We start from the raw sequence: 22,916 nt of genomic DNA on the forward strand, positions 1-22,916 counted from the left end.
ACAGTCTGCACAGCACTTCAGGGCTAGTACTTCCTATGGAATGACAATAAAAATGGTGCAACACTTAATACTCAAGCAGCACAAGATTATTTCTCCACCACTGCAGGTGCTGTTGAGTTGAGTTAAATATCTTTAAGTTTGATTTTGTGTGGTATCTATATGTCTTTTAAAAGTACCAGACCATGACATTTCTTAAATTTTTTATTTTTTTATACAATTGCTTTAGTGCTGTACTTAAGTAAAATTTTGAGGTACATACACATTTCCTGACGGTACAAAAAGTGGTTAAAATTAACTTTACCTTTACCAGCTGCAAAATTAGATATGTTTACACATTTACACATTGGTACACGAATAATATAATATTTGTAATTCTTAGTGGAGTAGTTGTCATTTTGAACTTAAAGGCTCTTTTAGAATATGTACTAGTTTCCCCTACACTTTGCTGTGGTGGTTCATACACTTGTAGTGGAGTATGTTTCAAGGCACATATTTGCAGTTTCCTTAGAGTAATGAGTTGCTTAATATTGTACTGTAATTTCCAAACTAGAGTTTTACTAACTCATGCAAAATATAAAGAATCCTAAATAACATTTCCTTCAATTGCATTACTGCTGACATCCATGGAGAGTGTATGTCTGGATCATCTCCTCTATGCCTGAACAGGTGGAGTTGTGTGTCCCAGTGTTGCATTCTGTTTCTGTGGGCCAGTACTCGATCCAGGTTCTCTCACCGAGGACATAACGATGCCTGATTAATAGAAAGCAAAGAAATTAAATTAACATTTTTAGATGCTGGCAATACTATGAGGGTATTGATCACACAAGATCCAGACACTACAAACGTACATTTGACTCTGATCATCTGTGTAAATATCTTTGGATCTGCCCATGATCAGGTAGGATTTACCTGTCCCAAGACCCAAAGCTACTCTGCAGTGTGGGTAACTGAGGAATGTGCGAAGTTTACCAAGAGGGCCCACATCATAAGATCCTGTCATTAAAATATAGAGAACGTAAGAGAGAAGTATGGCTTATCACAAATGTTATTGTATTTCTGACCAGCATTTTATTCATTATGTTAACACTGAGTTTAATTTAGGTAAACTTATTTGAAAGTTCAAAGTTAATAGAAAATTGACCTTCTTTGATGACTTCCAGTACCCGTACTGTGTAAATGTCAGTGGACAAACCGTCTGTGAACTCTTCCAGATGAACTTTGTACACTGAGGACAGACGAGTTGCAGATTGTTAGCTCACATGGTGCCATGTTTGCTTTGGCTCACAATACCTCACTCTTACAGGAAAAACATGCACAGACCCACCAAAATCAATTCTGCTGTTCATTTTAGTCTCACAAGCCTTTGCTGTGCGCTCATGGTTGTCTATTTTGCCTTGCTTCTGCAGACTGCAGTTCTCTGGAAAAGAGGCATATAGTGATCATACAGTCCTGCAAGAACTGCCTATCACCTGTGACATGAAGCTCTGAGGATTAATGTACATTACAATCTCCTTCTCTTTCTCCAGATCCCAAAACTGTATTCCGTCATAAACAATGTGGAATGGGAAGTTCCAAATTAGTGATCTCTATTGTTGACCCTCTCTCTACTAATGTATTCCAGTAAGTGTAGCACAGACAGCAGACATGTTTACCTTCAGCACATATGCATACATCATTTCTACAGAGCCTCAGCAGTTCTCCAGCTCGCCTCTCTGGATGGTAGAATTTCACACACTGTGACTCTGTCACAAGAAAGAAAAATGTTGTTTAACATTTTGTGTTTATTGCTGGATTGCAGCAGATTTGAAAAAGCACATTGTGTGGCCACATAGAATTAATGTAAATATATTTGTAGCAATGAATAATTCTTTCAGTAAGTAATTCTGTAAGAGGCAACATGTTTCATTGCCTTTGAGACTCACGAGTCCTGTATTGATTGTCATACTCATAGACGGACACAGCAGCTGGTTGTAAGACGCCCACTTTGAGCTTTTGATGAATCCTAAAAGTGATCTCCTCTGGCCGAGTGTGAGAAACCTAAGGAGAAATGTAAAGGTGAGACACTGGTAAATAACAAGCTTGAGAGGAAGAAAAACTAGAGATGGACAGATGAATCGGAAGCTTCAAAACCCTAAGGCGCTGTATAATCCTCCAGATGCTACTGTATATTGCGTTGAATCTTTTTCAGTAAAAATAGAAATAAAAGCTTAAGGCTTCTTAAGATTTCATCCTCCTGTCACTTGGAAAGATCAGTGCCTTACCTTGTCCAGGTAGATCATGAGCGAGCCTCTTTCTGACTCGGTGGTACTAATTTTTCTATATTTTGCAATGGTGCGGGCACGTCCTTTAGACAACTACACACAAACACACACACAAACAGACACACACACACTGATTGTATATTTGTGTCTTAATAATTACAGTTTTAGAGATTGTGGAGCTCTGTGTGTGCATTTCTTACTAAGTCCAGATCTTTTGTGTTAATGGTGAAGCCAGTTAGCATGCCGATGTCCAAGATTGACATGGTTGCATCATACTCCTCGTCCTTATACCTGCCCAAGAAATGCACGGAATAATTAATATCAGAAACTGAATAAAGATTCTGAAACAATATGGAAAAAGTGAAATAGATAGTTTAAGGCAGGGCAGAATCTGTTTTGTATACGTTATGTTACCTTTTGTTAGTATAACTTCTTGACTGTACTTACAAAACCTCTATTTTGAGCTTGTATATCTTCTCATCAACATCCATTTTCTCTGGAGGAACAAGAGATCAGATGGGCACAAAATGTTTTCTTATGAAAGAAAAAAACACTAAAAAAATGGATTAGCAGCAGGTAACAACAAAATGGAACAATGACAATTAATAAACAAGAGAAGCCACAGCACCAAATTACCCTGGATGAGCTCCACTGACATGTTAAACTTCTGACAGTCAGTCTCCTTTTCTAAGGGCAGAGCGTAATACAATGACACCATCTGCCACACACACAAACACACACACGCACACACACACACAATTTAACATTTTAATACTGCATGATAAGATAAAATACAGTTTGGTGAAACTGTTTGCTTCACCTTATTTTGAAATGGCAAAAAGAGTAAAACAAAAATATATCAACCCATTATTTTATGCACATTTAGCTAATTTAATCAAAAATAAATGTTCTAAATGATTTATTAAGGGGGATGCATAATTATGTCAGGTTTAAGCTTACGTTTGCATGTCATTTTGCAAACATTTTAATCCAACTAGGTATCCTACTAGTAATGTCTTAGAATTAAACAAATACTTGACAACAGTTGATACATTTTGGAAGAAATATCCTTACTGTCAATGTTGCTTCTCCTGTGCCAGTGGCAGTCACTTTCACATCCTGGTTTATATCATTGATCTATGAGGATTAAAGCACACACACACACACACACACACACACAGTAGATCAGGTTAGAAAAGTTAAGAGCAAGAGAATTCAGCAAGAATTATATTAACAAGCCACTGTTAGACAGTGTATAGACAGTGTATGTTCTCACTTTAGATGTTCTCGTGGCGTAGGGAGTTTTGTTGTTGAAGTTGTACTTGCTAGGCTTTGACCTGCCTGGCAACAAAAGGTCCACATTCAGATCATACTCTTGCTCTTTAGCACTGGCCCAGTACTCTGCTACTGCCTGGTACACCATCATGTTAGCCTGAAAATCAATGAATTAAGCTCAGCGTTAATACAAAGAAGGGAAACAATCCAAAAATAACTAAACTAAAAGCTACTGTATTAATCCAGAGAAGGAATGAGTACAATGGTACCTGAGTTGATCCATAACCTCCACCCACCCTCTGCTGTTTGTTGAACCATCTTATAATTGGTCTGGCTTCTTGAAAGGCCTTTATTATCACAGAGAAGAAAAATACTAGAGTTACAATGTTTTGGCTGAATTAGCACTGTTTAAAAACACTGTAATAAAGACATAGCGACTGGAAACTGTGTGACTATAAAGTTAAATTGAAATGCTGTTCCTCTGTGCTCTCAAGTGTCTTACATTAGCCACAACAACTTGCAAACAATATTCAAGTATAGGCAGCAGTTGGAGATTTTAGACTCCACCAATAGAGAACAGTGTTTGTACACCTTTCATTATTAATGTAAACTCTCAATCCGCAAGTCTTACGAGAAGGTATTTCTGTGTTACAAGAAGGTAGGACTGTCTTTCCATAGCTGTTTGAACCTGTTTCTATATATCTTTAGAAACAGGCCATGTACCACAGGTCTATCTGGTAGCTGTGATCAAATCGGTACTTGACCCTGTCTTGACCCAGTTGATTAAGCCAATTACAATCCAATATCCAATCTCCCCTTTATTTCTAAAATCCTTGAAAAAGTAGTTGCAAATCAATTATGTGACCACCTGTACAGGAATAATTTGTTTAAAGACTTGGTTTAAATCGTATCTATCAGATAGATTCACCACTGTATGTCATTAACTCTGTGTGTTCTCTCCCGTAGTTGTCTTTGTCCTCCTCTGTCCCCCTCTCTCTGTCCCTTTCTGCAGGTGTCCCCCGGCTTTGAAGCTATGTGTCTACCAGCGTGCAGCTACTGGTCCTACTAATCTGCCCGATGTTTTGTTGTTGCTTTTTGTTGCTCTGTTCTTTTCTCTCTCCCCTTTCCACTCACCCCAACTGGTCGAGGCACATGGCCGTCCACCCTGAGCCTGGTTCTGCTGGAGGTTTCTTCCGTTAAAGGGAGTTTTTCCTCTCCAGTGTTGCCTATGGCTTGCTCCAGGGGGAATTGTTGGGTTCTCCTTATATATCTTTATAATCTTGACTTTATTCTGTAAAGTGCCCTGAGATGACTTTGTTGTGAATTGGCGCTATATAAATAAAGTTGAATTGAAATTGAATTGAGTTAATGATGAATCGTCCATGCACTCGTCTCCTATGTCTCCTTTAGGCAAACATTCTATACATTTCTATTGCTATGCTGATGACAACCAGCTATATTTATCTATGCAACCAGATGAAAAAAAATTAATTAATCAAACTTCAAGCATGACAACAAGACATCTGGATGTCCCACAATTTCCTACTTTTGAATGAAGACAAAACTAAAGTCATAGAATTTGGGCCAAAAAATCTCAGAAATATGCTGTTCAACCATATTGTTACTCTAGATGGCACAACTCTGGCCTTCAGTACTACTGCAAGGAACCTTGGACTTATTTTTGACCAGGATCTGTCACATATAAAACAAATCAGCCTTCTTCCACTTACAGAACATTGCCAAAATTAGCAGCATCCTGCTTCAAAGTGATGCCAAAAAACTAGTCAATGCATTTGTTACTTCTAGGTTGGACTACTGTAATTCCCTATTTTCAGGATGCCCCAGTAACTCCCTAAAGAGCCTGCAATTAATTCAAAATGCTGCAGCAAGAGTGCTGACTGGAACTAGCAAGAAAGATCATATTTCACCTGCACTAGCTTCTCTCTATTCTCTCTCTTTGTGTCTTCTTTCTCCCTTAGTTGTACTTCTCCTCTGTCCCTTTCTGCAGGTTTTTCTTTTGAGCTGTGTGTTTTCCAGTGTGCAGCTACTGGTGCTACCAACCTGCCTAATGTTTTGTTGTTGCTTTTTGTTGCACTTTTTTTTCTCTCTTCACTTTCCACTCACCCCAACCGGTCAAGGCAGATGGCCGCCCACCCTGAGCCTGCTTCTGCTGGAGATTCCGTTAAAGGGAGTTTTTCCTCTCCACTGTTGCCTAGGACTTGCTCAAGGGGGAATTGTTGGGTTTTCTCTATATATCTTTATAGTCTTGACTTTTATTCTGTAAAGTGCCTTGAGATAAGTTTGTTGTGAATTGGCGCTATGCAAATAAAGTTAAATTGAATTAAATTGTGTAGTCTATTCTAATTGTAATGCTCATCACCAGTAGATTAATTTGTCATTACAAAATTCAGTTATTCCAGTTAATTGTAAAATGACAAATAATGTCTTCATCTTGGGTTAGGCTTCATCTTCTGCACACACAACAACAAAACTAAACCCAACCTTTAGGTGTGATACAATGAATGATGATTTTACTAAAAAAAAACAATCAAGGCATGAGCTCACCTTGGCTTTGACCAGAGCCAGAAGAGTGTATGCTGTGGCTTCCAGTGTGCCAACACGTCCTTTTGGTACAGGCCAGTGCGACAAATCTAAGAAAAACACAGACAAGTAGTGTAATAGTGTAGCCAAACTTAAGCAAAATGTCATAGCAAGACTCACCAGTTGGGTTTTAGTACAGTATACTGTACATGTCATTGTTATTAATTCATGGATACGCAATACAGATTTATTAATCTATAGACATCTGTGTTTCTCTCATATGAATATGGATGCATAAAAAAACCTGGGGAAGCAAACTTGTAGACAATCTCCTCATTTAGTTTGTTTTCACCGGCCAGTGCATATGATGCCATTGCAATAGCATAAGGGTTGATTAGGCTTGGCAAACGCTTCTCCAAGTAGGAAGCTGTTCTGTTTATACTCTCTTGCAGGCTCTGGAGAAAGAGAATATATAAACGGGCGAAGAATTGTAAAATTGATAGGAATAGAGATTAAGAGGCATTGTACAAAATGAATTGTTACTACCTTACTACAGAACAGTTGAATATATAGTAGCATATTGGAACTCAGATTCACAAAGACGATGCATGTAAAGTGACCAATTAAGTAAGAGCAACAAGACTGCCTAAATCCAAACAACTCAAAATCCCTGATCACCGAGGCATTGATTTATCCCTAACTATGACCGTGGCAACACTACAAAGGCTGCTGTGAGTTGAAAATGACCTGTTATGAGTTGTAGTGTTATTTACATACTGACCTGCTTGTCACTTCTCTTACTCACTGTATTGTATGAGCCGTACTGAACTTCCGATTTAAATCTTATACTGAAATACTACAATTTCCCTTAAAGTCTGGCATCAGTACATAAAATAATAAAAGATGTTAAGGAATATGGAAAAAAAAACACTGCACACATGAGTCACTCACATCAACAGTAGTAGCACATATTGTGCGGGATTCTTGCATTGCAATTAGGCAGAAAGCTGCCATGGAGGCATCTGAATCTGTGCCATGCACGTCACCCTGTAGGTTCACACACACACACACACACACAGAAACCTGTCAGTACCTTCATAATCAACAGTAAACATCTGTTAAACCGTACAAAATGATATGGTTCTTATTTTGTCTTTTGACTTAGAATCAGAATGAAAAACTGACGTAAAGAATTTAGTGCACGCACAATCATCGCTGTGTGGGACACCCTTCCAAGTTCTCTAAACTCGCCGTTAGGCTGCTGTGCGTTGAGAATAAGAAACTTGACAGCCTCACAGATCACTTCACTTTGCACTGCCACCAGGTTGTAGGCCATGGTAAACACCTTAACAACATAAGCAGTTAGCCTAGGAGAGGAAGGAGAGGACATGGTTGTTGGGTTTCATTTATTTGCACCTCAGAAATGCGGGAGGATGTACAGTTTCGAATACAGATGACCACATGTTGGCAGGCCTTACCAGGTGCTGCTTTGGTGATCAGAACTCAGAGCAAAAGATCCATCCTTTTTACGGTAATGAAGCTGATTCTGGTAGCCTAAATATATAAACACAGAAAACAAACAAACAAAAAAAATTATTCTGACTTCCACTAAACTGTGTGATGCATCTCATTCATTGAAAGCCAATTTAAGTGGTCTTTTGTGTCTTTTTCATACAATTTAAGCTAAGATCACTTGTTACTTAAATAATCTATGTGAACCCACCAATGCTCATGTATCGCAGGGCATCAGAACGTCTTTGAATGTGCGCTGGTTCCCACTGGTTGGTTTTGTCCAAATATGTGGTTGCAATGACAGGCAGGGTCATGTGGATCATGTTCTCCTCTCCACAGCCTGTGGGCTGGTAGATTAGATCACCCATCGGTTTCCCACTGATCTCATTCTTCAACTCATGTAAATATTCTCTTCCTGCAAACATTCCCACAACCAGTGAGGTGATAATATGCCGAGAACAAGGAAGGACGTATTACCTGCTAATGTAAAAAATGACCATAATACAGAGGGTATACCACAGGTACCACATACCATGATATAACTTACTCTATCTCACCTGTCAAAGAGATTTGTGTGCTAGTAGGTGTGTTTGGATGCAAATATTTCTTAGGAATTCCACTGTTGATGACTGCCACTTGTTTACCATCTAAAAGGTAAAACAAAACAGTTTGCAGCTTCATTCACAAATAAACAGATGTGATGTCTTTTTTATTTAAATCTCATTACATGGAAATTAAATTAAAATAAATAGCACTGAATAAAAAAAAGAAAATGGCGGTGTAGGTAATTTACACCACCCACTGTATGACAGTAAAAGTTGGAGCTATGTATTATCCTCCAGATGCTTCACAGAGGGTAGTTATCTATCTAGCCCTGACAAAACGACATATGTTCAATCAGCAATTTCAGCTATGAGAGACACATAAGGCAAGTAAAAACATTACTTTTTGGATTTGGAATAACATGCTGTTGGATGTTCTCACTGTTCTGTGACATCCCGTATGCCTAGTCGGACCAAATAATGTCATCAGGTGTGAAAAGTTCTGTTCTCAACTTTCTTGTCCTAAAAATTTCCCAAAATAAAAAGATACTGCAGGTCATCATCCATAAACCAAAATGATGTATGTGTCATGGACATAGGGAGATGATGAAGATGTTTGCCCAACGTTTCTTATCTCAGAAATGGTTTACAGCATTGATGGTACATGCTGTTAGCACATATTGACATCTGCAGACACCCATTGTGTCTTAACAAACACATGCAAAGAAATCCATGCAATGTGTGTTGTCTGCCTCACTGTAACATAACCCTTAGTCACACAACACAGTTACAAGTGGAACTTAATTTTGTTTTAACTTTACTCAGTAATAATTTAGTGATTGTAGTATAGTAAAAGTTATCAGTGTTTCTATGTAAATAATTGTTATTAAAATGTATTGTAAAAAAACATTAAGAAATTGTGTTGCTTTTTACCATGTTGCAATAGCTTAACTGGTAAACTCACCTACACCTTTATTTGCAGGGTCCAGTGTTATGGTCTGAGGTGATTTTATCAGTAAACCTTCAGGCTGTAAAAACAACAGTTACACAAACATCAAGTAAACTCTTTAAATTGATATATAACAAATTTAGGGAACTGCACCAAATTATTTAATCAGCTTTTCCATAGTATCACTGAGGCCATAACATACTACAAAAGCACAGTCAGTACGACCACAGTTAACAGGAAGCTATTTTGAATTTACAACTTTCGTCATCTCCTCTATCGACTTCTCTCATGGTCTCACGATTACTGTCTGATGAAACTAAATAATGTGTTTAAGACAGAAAACATAATTAAAGGTGTGGATATGGAACCCAGTTGGAGCATCTTTAGCAACTATGATGTGGACTGTTCACAAATATGATAGCAATCTCAACAATCCGTGTAGTCAGATAGGCCTGAGACTGTGTGGGAACCTTCAAGGGTGCCTGCTGTTTTGGTCCGTGTGGGAGCAGCAGTGGAAAGGGCACATTTAATAAGAGACATGGAAGTGTAACGTGAATGGATTTACACTCGAAATATAGATTGGAGGGGATTTTCATTGACCACCAGTATCATCACTGGTCTCACAGTTCAACCTAAAAATATATAGTTCCAAAAAATCATATTGTACAGTGTTTCAGTGTGAAGGCACACGCCAACAAATATGACTCGAAAGGCAAATTGTATGCTTCTCATATCATAAATGATCACATTGTATCTGATTTCAGGCAGTACTGTTTGCATTGTAAAAAGTTTCAGCCTTGATAATTTTATGTCTCCTTCATTAGTAGGTGGATGACCAACTGTGGTGATGGCTGGTATCAGGCTGTTGTCTCTTGCACATCAGACAGTTGTGTGGAATTGCACTTTGCACTTCTGGAAGTGGCATTTCTTCAGCATACAGTATCTGTCCTGTTGCCTTCAGGTCACTGTAGACATTTAATGTACAGAATGACATGTTACATCCAAACACACTACAGAGTCTTACCACTACCAGTAGCATCTTCGTGATTCCATCGCTGAATGATGAGTCTTTAACAGTTGCTTTCACCTCGATGCGGAATAGTCCTTCCCTAATGGGAATAATGACGAAGGGCACAGATCGGGTAGCTTGGTTCCCAACTTTGACCTCCTGATAATATTTTCCACGCTTTGAAGCTGCACTGCATATATGCTCTTCCTCAATCAGATCCACACGCACCTTGATAGAAACAAAGATTAAGAGAGTAAGTGGTATATTGATCGATATTGATCAATGATGGGAGCCTGACATTCTTTGTTTGATGTGGCTTTAACAAAACCAATAAATTCAGTAATTAACCACATTTACTGGTTTGCTTCATGATAAAAAATAATTGTCCCATGGCTTGTTAAAATGTCCCCGGCTTACAGTGGCAGGATCAGACAAGTAGTTGTGGAGGACAGCCTTAATTTCCAGCTGTTCTCCACGAACGGCAGAGTAAGGCAGTCTAAGATCAATGAAGAAGTCCTTCCGGACAATGACCTCTAATGGATCAGCCACACAGATACCTTAAAAATAAAATAAAACAAACAGGGCAATTAACTTAGAAAAGGAGAAAAGGGGGGAGAGACAGATGAACAGAAATAAAGATGATGACGACTGAATCCTCACCATGAGTTCTTGACAGACTGATACCAGTGAACTGCCAGGTGGTGATTGAATCTTGCAAAGGAACATTTTTCACAGCTGATGTGGTGACACTGAAACAAACAAATCCTTAGATGTGGAAAGTATGCAGCAGCTTTAAACACTTGTAGTATCGTGAAGGAAGTTATTAGTGTATTATTTGTGTATATGTTGATGCTGCCTCACCAGTTTGGATTAGAGCAAGCAGGCAGTTTGATGTCAGTCCACAGCCAACTTTCAGGAAACTTAGTACGAGAAATAATTTCGTTGCTGTCCATGAAACTGTTGTCATCTTCCTCACCTAAAGTGTTATTAGAAAGCATTTTATCATTTTATAACTACAGTACTATGACCATGCACATCGACACAAAGCGTCCCTCAACGCTTTGTCTTTTTCTCTTACTGCGAGCCAAATGGAGGTTTTCCTTCCTCTTCTCTGCTCTTTTGCTTTCTATCACCTTACAACAGTGCAGAAAAGCCTGGATACAAGCCGCTCCATCCAAGATGTATTCGCTGCGTCTCTCACAGGTGTATGAAACAGGAGTGTCTCTCATGCCATCGAAACAACAGTCACGCTGCAGTTCATCGTCATATTGGCTCACTGGAAAAAAGAAGATTGTGTAGGTTGAAAAGCTATGAAGTGAAAGATGAACAATGATTGGAAGTAGTGAAAAAACCAAACCTTTAACATAAAGAAAAACAAATATATGGCAAAGGATGACTCCAATCATTAGTAAGGGTTCCCTTTTATTTTCACCTTTTCATTAATGCGCAGTATGACAGACAAATACACCTGTTGTGATTGCAGTTTATTGGGTAATTTATAGGTGCAGTTCTTACCTAAGCTTGTTGTGATGTTCATAAAGCTAGTGGCTCGTTTCTTCCTGCTGGCAGTGTGACAATTTAAGCCTGGAAACCCAACACAGAATAATTGTAAACAACAGGAATGTACATAGACAAACATGAAATAACTGATGTGATATGCTAAAAAACAAAATAAGGTAATTTAGCTCCGTCCACATAAAGAGAGTTATAGTTCAAAGAAGTTTTTGCTTTTTTGACAGGCTGAAAAATCATACTTAGCTATAGTTGTTACCACATGCTTCGTCTGCTACAACCATCCAGCAAATTTCCAATTTAGGAGAGATATGCATGCGTGTCAACACCATGTTTCGGATGTTTAAAGACTTTAAAAATAAGATAAATGTCTAAAGGTCTAAATGAGACTTAGTTTGGACATCCACTGACACAGGTACAATTTCTACAGTAGACATCTGATAGTCAGTAGATATCTAAAATAGAGGAGAGTAGAGTGTCACCTTTCCTGTAGGGAGTCCCAAAACCAGTGCTGGACTCAAACAACAGTCCAGCATCATAGAATACACTCATACTGTCCTTCCCTCCACCTGGTGTGCAGCCTGTGTCATAATTCTCTACAGTGTCCCACACCTGAGCAGAAAGACATGCAAACAGACAAGGCTTAGAGTGTATGTGACGGTTAAGCATGTTGTCCAGAGTTCTTGAACAACTACAAATTGTCTTCAGCGTTATTCTCATACATCATGTGCAGTTTGTAATAAAGAACGGAATGAGATTGTCATTAGCCAACGTCTGACATTGTCTGAAATCAATATGAGGCCATATCTTAAAGCTTGAAAAAGAACCATGTAGATAACAGTACGTTTAAAAAGCATATATGAGTCAAAAATCACCCATTTAAAATGTTGCCTTCAGGTACAGGCTATTTAGACTTGAACAAAAAAGATCCCCCAGAAAATACAAAACACTTTCTAACCTATAACTTCTGCTATTCTCAAGTGCAGTAGTGCCACTGTGTGTTTTCTTTTCTTCTTTTTCTCTTAATGCCTAACAGAGACAATTGTTTTTATATAAGGTATAATATGATGATAAAGGCACACATACTTCATTATTTGCATAACAACTTAGATTACATTGTTATTTTACAAATATTATCCTTGTAGTTGTAATTTCCAAGATATAGTATTAGCCATTCTGATTGTGCTAATACCTAGATATAACTCCTATATTACCTTGTTTCAGAAATATTACCCCGCTGTTACCCTGCTGTTGCTGAGATATAAAGTAAAGCACCACCATTATTTTTAAAACTGAATGAAAGAACTCAAAGAAACAACCTTTTTCTGGGTGAGGCGGTGCTTGTTGTTCAGAACATAGACACCTTTGTCTACTGCCACAAGTCCCACTGTCGCTTCTGGATCTCCAGTCACCTTTAGACCGAACAACTTGCGAGGCTCATAAGACGTAGCAGTGCTGGTTGATTCCAGTTTCAACTTAAGCAGAAAGGAGGAGCAACAGAATAAACATATAGAAACATGTTTTTCTTACAGTAGAATACAAATAACCTAATTTGTATTATGTAGGTAACTCTACTTCATCACAGCTGTGTCTCACCGAGCCCATGCAGGAGTCCCGAACATCCACCCAAACTGAGTCTGATACAACTTCATTATCATTTGAATGGTAGTAGGCTATGATGCGGAAAGATGGCAGCATGTCTTTAGTGACAGTATTCGTGATGGATATGAGTACTTGACCCTTTATCCTGAAACGGCCATATTTCATCAGATGACCTCTGCTCAGGATCTAGGGACAGAGAGATTTGAACATCAGTGTTTGTATGGCAAATATGAACACTGTGTTACTGAGGCTGCGTGGACAGGTGTAAACCTCACCAGGTATGTGATGTCAGTATCTGTATTCTCTTGCCTGTTCAAGTTCAGATTGATTTTTAGGTTATCTCCTAATCTTACTTCAGATATATCCACCCCTGCAATAATAACATTTCATTTTGTAAAATTCTTGCTTGATAAACATGTATTAGAACTTGCTAGATCTACCACACCCATCTGATCTAATAATTCAGTTTGTACCTATTTGGATGTAATTGTTGTTGTTACTTCTAAATGGAAGAGCTGTCATGTTGGCCGATGCTTGTCTTTCAGGTGAAAAACCAGGATCATCTGTCTTTGCCTACAAATAAATACACAGGTGAGCATTCACACAGTTACATATAAACATATTAAAGTTTAGACTCTGCCTAAACTCCAAGGCATTAGCTTGGCAAAAATGCAACATTTGTGAGCGTTCATGTATACTAGCACCACAGTATTCCATGTGACAAGAAATCCTTTTAATTTTGTAAAGGTGAAAAGTGGGGATTCTTTTCATTGCTGACCGTATTAAGGTCATGTGAGAGGACATTTCTCAGAATCATACATATAATGAATTTATTCATATTTGGTGCTGTCATGGTGCTTGCATTATGCCAGATCCACAGTCTTTTCTTTATAAATTAGGTTGCACCACTGTGATGGCGGCGCGGCAGTAGCTCGCAGCGGCCTCTTTTTTTTTTTTTTTTTTTTTTTTTTTGCACATTCCAATGCAATTGCACTTTTTTACATGCTGGACATTTAAATGCACTATACCGTTTACATGCTGCTCTTTTTTTAACACCCCTAGCACACTTAACTGTACTGTACTGTACTGTAAAATAGTATACAGTAGGTTTACTGGTCGGCACTGTCTTGGGTCTTGTGTCCTGTCCTGTGTTACTTGTGTTGTCTGTCTACACTGTCCGTCTGTACTGTTTTTTCGTCTGCACTGTTTGCACTTGGTTGCACTCGATGCACTTTATTATAGCTTGTGTTGTTTGTAGCACCTTGGCTCTTGGAGGAACGTTATCTCGTTTCTACTGTGTACTGTGTACCCCTGTGTATAGTAGAAATGACAATAAAAGCCACTTGACTTGACTTGACTTGACTTGTCTTACCAGGAGCATCGACTGTAAGATTGTGCATGATGGCACAAAAGCTGGCTGGGCCACAATTAGGTGAGCAGGAGGGGTGGGCACAACCTATGTTTTTGAACAAATCCCCAGTTGCAGAACTTCCCTGTCTGTCGTTCTTCTTGCACCAGAATTACTTGGAGGTAAAAAGTGCCCGAGAAATCAACCTTTTTCTTTTCCTATGTAAAGTGTTTGTTTCTTTTTTATGTCTGACCGCTAAACAGATTCGGCCATCCCTTTTTAGGAATGATAATGCTCAGGGCCCATCCTGCAGCTGAAACCCCTACACTGTTTAAGAGGTTTTGTGACTAGCCAGTTGTCAAAATTTTAATAAATACAATTTTAACAGTTCTTAATACTTACAGTGATTGTCAGTGGTTCAGATTTTTTGTGTGTATTAATAGAAAGTCTTGCCATGCCATTGGCTGCAGTAATGCCCCCCACTTCGTCTACATCCACTACTACTTTGACTCCTTGTACTGGAGTGCCATCAGGATTCATTACTTCAATCTGTTCTTCAAGACAAAAACAGCCAAACATTGAAACACATAATAACACAAACAATAATAAAAACATTTTAATGACAAACTATAACCTCAGTTCCAAAATGTTGGGACGAAGTGTAAAATGTAAATAAAAACAGAATGCAATGATTTGCACATTTCATCAACCTATATTTTATTCACAATAGACCATAAACAACATATCAGATGCTTTCCCATTTCATGGAAAATATTAGCTCATTTTGAATATGATGGCAGCAACACATCTCAAAAACATTGGAACATGGTCAACTAAAGGCTGGGAAAGAAGTTGCTGCAAATAAAAACTTAATGGAGGAGCATTTGACAACTAATTAGGTTAATTGGCAACAGGTCAGTAACATGACTGGGTATAAAAGGAGCATTTCAGAGAGGCAGAGCCTCTCAAATGTAAAGATGGGCAGAGCTTCACCAATCTGTGACAAATTGCATCAAAAAATTGTAAAACAATTTCAGAAACATGTTCCTCAACATAAAATTGTGAGGACTTTGAAGATCCCACTATCTACAGTATATAATATCACCGAAAGATTCAGAGAATCAAGAGGAAGGGACAAGGCCGAAGGTCAAAACTGGATGATCTTTGGTTTTACTGCATTAAAAACAGACATGATTCTCTAGTGGACATCACCGCATGGGCTCGGGAACACTTCCAGAAATGACTGTCTGTGATCACACTTCACTGTGCAATCCACAAGTGTAAGTTAAAGCTTTATCATGCAGAGATATTAGAACATGATCCAGAAATGTTGTCGTCTTCTCAGGGTCAAAGCTCATTTAAATTGGTCTGAGCCAAAATGGAAAACTGTTGTGTGGTCAGATGAATCAAAATTTTTGAAAACCATGGACGCTGTACCCTTTGGACTAAAGAGCAGAGGGACCATCCAGCTTGTTATCAGCAGACAGTTCAAATGATGATATTGAGCTGCATTAGTGCCCATGGTGTGAGCAGCTTACACATCTGGAACCATCAATGTTGAAAAGTAAAAGTAGAAAAGTAGTAGTAGTTTTAGAGCAACATATGCTCCCGTCCAGACGTCTTTTCAGGGAAGGCCTTGCATATTATAGGAAGACAATGCTAAATTATATAGTGCTACACTGGCCTGCCTGCAATCCAGACCTCTCACTAATAAAAAAGAATTGGGGCATCGTAAAACAACATAGCCAGCAACAAAAGCCCAGGACTGTTGAGCAGCTAGAATCCTGCATCAGACAAGAGTGGGACCACATTCCTCTCCTAAACTTAAGCAACTAGTCTCTTCACTTTCCAGACATTTACATTTTACAGACAATTGTTAAAAGAAGAGGGGATGCAATGCAATGATAAACATCACCCTGTTCCAACTTTTTTGAGTTGTGTTGCTGCCATCAAATTCAAAATGAGGTAATATTTTCCATGAAATTGTAAAATGTCTGATATGTTGTTTTTGTTCTATTGTGAATGAAATATGGGTTGATGAGATTTGCAAATCATTGTATTCTGTTTTTATTTACGTTTTACACATCATCCCAACTTATTTGGAATTGGAGTTGTTGTAATATTAAACCAAGAAGAACGAAATGTGCTTCGACTAAGATAATGATGTTGTTGTGTATGTGTAAAATTTCAGTTCTTCTCAGGAAACATCTGTTTTAAGCGATTGACCTTTGCATACTAATAAAAAACCATACAAATGCAATTATAGCAGTAATGTCGGAAATAATGGTAGGACCAATAAAAAGATTGGATTGTATTTTTTATTTGAAAATTAATGCTATAAGGGGATATTTGAATCTATAGAAAACATGTCACTCAAGTAATAGTAGATGCAAGACAGTGAAGAAAGGTCTATAAAATTTCTCAAGATATTTTGTTATTGTTGGTGACACTTAATGTATTTTGAAGGATATTCCTTTTACTTGTACATGAAAACGTGTACATTACCACAAGATCAAAGGACATTCCTGGTTTAAAATATTTGGGTGTTTTCTTGAAGTGCATGGTGTAAGGTGATGTTACAATCTGAATATTTCTCAACTCCGCCTCTGCCATTTCACTCCCTGTACAGAGATATACAGTATTAATGAGTAAACAAGGAAAGTAATCATCTTCAAAGGAATCCTGTGGCAATAATTGACACATACCACTGTCCGTCAGCACACTGACAGCTACAAATATAGAACTCCCCACCAAGCCCAGGATGTTGGGGAAAATCTGAGTGATGTGCTCTTTCTTTAGTGTGACAGCTCCTTCACCTTCCTCAATCTGTAACATAATAAGTTAATGGACCATTGAAAGTAGTTTACAAAATGACTACGGTTTTCTTTCTCTGCCTGTAAAAGGCCAAGCACTAAAACAACGTTTAGATGCAGTGCACAATTTCAGAAAAATCTGATGGATTTGTGATGGAGCAAATGTGTAAGTACATTTACTGACCACCACTCTCTGAAGAGAGCTGGGAAGGCTCTTCTTCTGACCCTCGTGTATAACCCCAAATACCCCAAAAGCTGACCCATCCACCTGCTTTCCAAATAGATACCTAAAAGCACAGGTAATTGGATTCTGGATTTCAAAAATAAGCTGAAACAGAGCATCAGAAACAGACATATGAATTGGAAGACACACCAAGTAAATGAAGAAGCCTCATTATCAATTAACCAAATGAAACCTAAAGTCACAAAACAAACGTACGTAGCTTGGATGTTGATTGTGAGATCCGGACTGTCCACGTAGAAAAAGGAACTCACGGGTTTCAGTTTGACTTCAAAACTTGGCAGCACTGAAATATTTATTACATTTGTGTTTGCAACATCAGGTAAAACATGTATAAAAGTACATATACATGGTATGGTACAGTATAAGTACATGGAAAAATGAACTCACCATATTCTTTGACTTCGAACTCTGCAGAGAAACTGACTTGTGGTTTATCAGAGAACTTTGCCTTGAGCTTCCACAGCCCGGAACTACACACACACACACACGCACACAATGTATGAATATAGTTTTTGGAAGGGTCTCTTAAAGAGTCAGAACAGACAGCGAAGCCAACACCTCATCCACATGTACATCGGAAACCAAACAGAGCTTCAGACGTACATGTGTATAGTCACTATTAGAGATTTCAGGCTGTTAGATTGCCTTCACAGTCATGAACAAATAATCTGGAAAATGCATTTCAGTCTGGGCTGCAAACAACCAATTGGATAACCATCAGCCCACCATAATAACACTCCTGGATGAAGTCTTCATCCGGAGAGACTTTCTGGCACTAATCTGTGAATTCTGATCCCTGGAACCCAGCTGACATAAAATGTCAGGTAAAGGCAAATAGAAACAAACAGTTACTGTCACAAACCTGTCTTTGAGAAACCAAGACTTGCTCTGCTTATCAGGCTCAAATGAAACAGATCACAACATCAACATACATCACGCACACAACAGACACAGACACACAGACAAGACAAAGGGAAACAAGGAACTTAAAGTGCTGACACAATAATCATCAAACACAATATCTGATCAGAAATAAGGCTTGTAATAAAAACAACATTTTCAGCTATCCATCCATTATCTTTATCTCTTATCCTGTGTACTGTCCTGGGTTGCTGGAGCCTATCCCAGCTGTCATTGAGCCAGAGGCAGGATACACCATTCACAGGTTACCAGTCTACTTCAGGGCCAACACGGAGAGACATACACAGACAAACATACACACTCACATTCACAGCTACGTGCAATTTGGTCTGACCAGTTAACCTAATGTGCATGTTCTTGGACTGTGGGAGGAAACCCACACAAAGCACGGGGAGAACATGCATCAGCTTTATATTCCAGCATTTTAAATGGAGCATGAGTGCAGTACAGACCTACCAGGACTTTTATATTATTATTTGAACCCAGCACTGCAATATAAGAAGAAGACTGTTCGGTGCAATCAAGTATTTCTGCTGCTTTCCTGTTGCAGTTCACACATAAGCTGTTGTGCCAGTGATTTGCTGCTTCTCCAATGTTTTTAGATCTTGTCATCTCCAAAACAGAATTGAACTAATTCATTCACTTTTTATCAACAATTTCTGTTTTATAACTACTGTATATTTTGTTTAAGTAATCAATATTTATAAATATTTTCTCAACCAAATGCTTTTGTGTTATTGCATTTTGATATTTATTGATATGATATTTATTATTATAGATATTAGTAATGTAGTAATTCACCTGACAATTTCACCAAGTTGGTAATCTCCAGAGTAGATCCCTGATTTTACAGACACTGGATCGAGTGGTAATATGACGCCTTCAGGAGTCTACAGTACAATAAGAAACAATCTAAAAAACAATAACATGAATCTCATCACTTTACATGCGCAGTCAATACTCTGCTACATTTGAACAAGTCTTTAAATAATGATGTTCTTATTCATCTGTATGATTTATGGAACCTCTGAAGGTGGAACATGTTTTTCTGAACTATTTCTGTTTCTGCTAGCATTATGTTAGCAGTAGTTTATTTGGCTGGTGGTTAAGGTTTTGACCTTAGCTGCACTTTTACTGTAGTTATATCTATGTTGCTATGGGTGTGGCTACGGTAGCTGTACTGTCAGAGGTGTTATGTCCATTATAAACTGATGTGACTCAGTCATATCAATAACCAAAGCATGACTTTGGTTAGTGTTATTATCATCTACAGGGCTGTCTATAAATATTTGTTTCAAATTGTCCAGTACTTTGATTTTTGACCAAAACCCTGAAAAATATACGACATTCCCATCAGCATCATCTGTATGCTATGCTTTGAGCAAATTGCGGCATGTTAACATGCTAAAAAAATGGTAGATATGGTCGGGATTGTTGGCAAAGATGAAGTTATGTATTAGATTAAATTGTTCTTCTGAAAGATAAAACACAATACCACAATGTCAATGGCAACAGATGCATCACTTTGGGTTTCGCCATCCCTATCTACAGCCTCCAGGTCGGGAGTCAGAGCAAATATCCTGTAATGAACTTAAAATAGAGAAATTACACTTGTTACTCTTTCATTAAACAGTGAAGGAATGAGTATCCAGTCTTCATCCAGTCACTAAAAAAGACTCATTTTACCACATTTTAACAGCATTAAATGAACAGAAGGTTTTTACCAAGTGCCTGTGCCTTGTTTGTCATTATTGATGTAGTGCTGAACTCACCTTTACTGTTGGGGATGTAAAGGGTTTTGTCAGTCTGAATGAAGATGTAGCCAAACTGGAAAGACACTAAAACAACTTTCTCTAGTTCTACATCAGGGAAGCGAGCTTGCAGATAGACACACTGCTCCACCGTGGGATCCTTACTGAAGCCTTCATCAGGAATCTGATACGAGCAGAGTGAGAGGATCCTGTTATAGAAATCTTTTTGTTTGTCATCTGTAGCCTTGATAGAAAACAACTTAAGGATATAAAAAGCAGTACTTCAATCATTAATTTCATTTTAGCAAACAAAACCAAATTACTGTAACAAATTTCACTATTTCTTTAATTTACCTTAATTTGTCCAAAAGTTTGGAATTTATTTGTCATGTTAAGGCTCACAGACGTGGATGCCACTCTTTTAGATTTGGTTGGATAACTCCATATAATGATTTCAACCATGAACTCATTGTCTCCAGGGCAGTCTTGACACTCCACAAAGATGTTTTCTGGTCTTCCTAGCCGCAGCACACTTGGGGCAGACATCACCTTCCTGCAGAGCAGTAAGAAAACCAAAACATAAAAGAGACTGCAAGAGTCAAACTGTTGTTTAGGAGAGTAACTTAGTGACAAACATATGTATTGATTTATTATATTTATCAGTGTTTTTCTCAGTCTTCAACCATTTCCAACAAAAAAACATTATCCCAAATGACAATCTCCTGATAACACTATGATTGACCTGTTGATTATTTGGAATAAGATCTAGCAATAGATCAACAAAACATTTCATCATTGTTGCGGACTCTGTTCTGTTTACTGTGGCGTAATAGACCACTGTGCAAACTTAAAGCAACATTCAGCCTCACTTACTGGCATCTGAAAAACCAAATCGACTTGACTTGTGTAACAAAAGATGCAAACTTAACAGCAGCTATTAGGTGAGCTATATGTGAACTAGAGCTAAAATTATGTCTTCAATTATCATTTGTTACTGCACATCAATTTCAAAAAAATAAAAATTTCCCTTCTTGTCATCAAGTCATCCTCAACTCCATAAAAACAAAAAGTGTCAGGAATTATCTTAGTATGATTGCATCCACTGACTCGTATGTATTTCACTTATCAATGAGAATTACAATTACTGCATAATAAAGTCAAATTTTCTCAGTACGATGTCCTTCAAGAATTAGGTCAAAATGTCTACAGTCTGTTTTGTCTTAGTGTCAGTGAAAAGGTTTCTAGTTTGTGCCTCTTCTTGGCTTTAATTGCGTCTTGGCTTTAATTGGTTTAACATTCAACAAGTCTACTCACTTCATTTTGTACTGGGTTGTTCAAATAAGCAAAACGGAAATCACCTAACAGTTACAAATACAACCACACATAAACTCAGAACGAGAACTGGCAACAAAACTCTACTTCTTTAAACAGGCATCTAAAGAAAAATGTGCTAAGGAAATTCAGCTCAACTTACAGTGGAGAACTATCAGCAGAAGAAGTCAAGAAGATAAAAGCCAGTGAAGACAACAGCCAGAGCTGAGTCCAACACGTCCTCTTTCCTGAGCCCATCTCTGCTGTTAATGTTTTGCTACACTCTGTATATATGCAGTTATTTCTCTCCTCCTTCTGCACCGTTATTTCTCCTTACTATTGTCTTTGGTTTATCAGCTCATGTAACTGAGAATCTCCCAAGTCTCCTCTTGTAGCGGTGAACGGCTCTCTGTTTGTTGTTGGACATGGTTGGGTAAAATATCAATACCTGGACATGATCTGTTCTTGCCAAAGAGAACGAAATGGCACGCATGTGTTTAAGATATATGAAAATAACAAATCAGTAATGGTGCCCATGTCTTTTTCCTGGACACTGTGACGATGTCATTCTGTCATGCAGTACCAGATGCCACATTAGTTGCACTGCAATCCCTCTGACAGCCAAAAGCTGCGCAATGGGAATGAGAAAATCAGATACATCAAATTTACAGTCCCCTCTAAAAGTTGTAGAACTGCAAGGCTAATTCATTTATTTTTGGTGTACCAAGACACAGTGTTAAAGTGGATGTGAGATGAAAGTTTTGAATTTCAGCTTTTGCTTGAAGGTATTTACATTTTGACATGTTAAACAATATAGATGAGTGCAACTTTTATGTCAGACCACCCACATTGTGTCTATTCCAAAAGCATTGGAACAGTAAGTTATAATTTTAAATTCTGCTGAATCGAACCTGTGACTCACTGACATCATCAAATTGTTGGTTATTTTTTTTTTATCTGCTTTACCAGTCTTTACTGTAGCCACCTCTGTTTACCATACTGTTTACATTGTGCTGTTTGTGTTGTTTGTACCTGAAATCAGATAATACTTACAATACAATGAAGGAACACACCTTTACTTGCTAATGCCTTAGAGTTACTGTTATAATCATTCACTGCTCACACAGTCTCAGTGTAAGGTTTAGGACACAGCTGAACCAAACTGCAGAAAGTTAGCAAATGGCTGCTGAACATACATTTAACATGTAAACAATGAATTCTTCCTTCTGGGAGTTCAGGAAGACAGTCACAATTGCAAGTGAATGTTTTGTGAGAAAGTAAAAAAAATTATAAAATATATATAATATAATCAAACAATTTAATAA

The 22,916-nt window shown here is 38.0% G+C and overlaps 1 protein-coding gene across 15 annotated transcripts; it reads right to left on the minus strand.

The window, feature by feature from the left end:
- Nucleotides 1-188: 188 nt before the first annotated feature.
- LOC137123698 (complement C3-like) lies at nucleotides 189-22,148 on the minus strand. Of its 15 annotated transcripts, none has more exons than XM_067497825.1 (43): nucleotides 21,755-22,143; nucleotides 20,635-20,833; nucleotides 20,302-20,524; nucleotides 20,025-20,119; nucleotides 19,331-19,419; nucleotides 17,996-18,078; nucleotides 17,804-17,891; nucleotides 17,539-17,692; nucleotides 17,257-17,377; nucleotides 17,057-17,172; nucleotides 14,954-15,100; nucleotides 13,677-13,776; nucleotides 13,479-13,573; nucleotides 13,198-13,389; nucleotides 12,921-13,076; nucleotides 12,084-12,213; nucleotides 11,605-11,673; nucleotides 11,168-11,365; nucleotides 10,951-11,065; nucleotides 10,750-10,838; nucleotides 10,507-10,646; nucleotides 10,105-10,317; nucleotides 9,096-9,159; nucleotides 8,147-8,236; nucleotides 7,801-8,004; nucleotides 7,556-7,631; nucleotides 7,285-7,444; nucleotides 7,029-7,124; nucleotides 6,382-6,532; nucleotides 6,102-6,187; nucleotides 3,806-3,883; nucleotides 3,538-3,693; nucleotides 3,336-3,398; nucleotides 2,898-2,979; nucleotides 2,709-2,757; nucleotides 2,462-2,552; nucleotides 2,262-2,354; nucleotides 1,923-2,037; nucleotides 1,653-1,742; nucleotides 1,325-1,417; nucleotides 1,142-1,225; nucleotides 910-993; nucleotides 189-750 (listed from the first exon to the last, which is right to left on the minus strand). In XM_067497825.1, exons 1-43 carry the CDS (start codon nucleotides 21,847-21,849, stop codon nucleotides 653-655), a joined length of 5,010 nt encoding a protein of 1,669 aa, XP_067353926.1. In that variant the 5' UTR covers nucleotides 21,850-22,143; the 3' UTR covers nucleotides 189-652. The 15 variants fall into 15 exon arrangements, 12 of the variants coding, with proteins under 12 accessions (XP_067353926.1, XP_067353921.1, XP_067353918.1 ...); XM_067497820.1 differs by having other exon boundaries at nucleotides 849-993; nucleotides 2,709-2,760; nucleotides 2,901-2,979; nucleotides 21,755-22,139; XM_067497817.1 differs by having other exon boundaries at nucleotides 849-993; nucleotides 21,755-22,138.
- Nucleotides 22,149-22,916: the final 768 nt, after the last annotated feature.

The sequence above is a fragment of the Channa argus genome, chromosome 3 (assembly GCF_033026475.1).
Source record: "Channa argus isolate prfri chromosome 3, Channa argus male v1.0, whole genome shotgun sequence".
NCBI classification, from domain to species: Eukaryota; Metazoa; Chordata; class Actinopteri; order Anabantiformes; family Channidae; genus Channa; species Channa argus.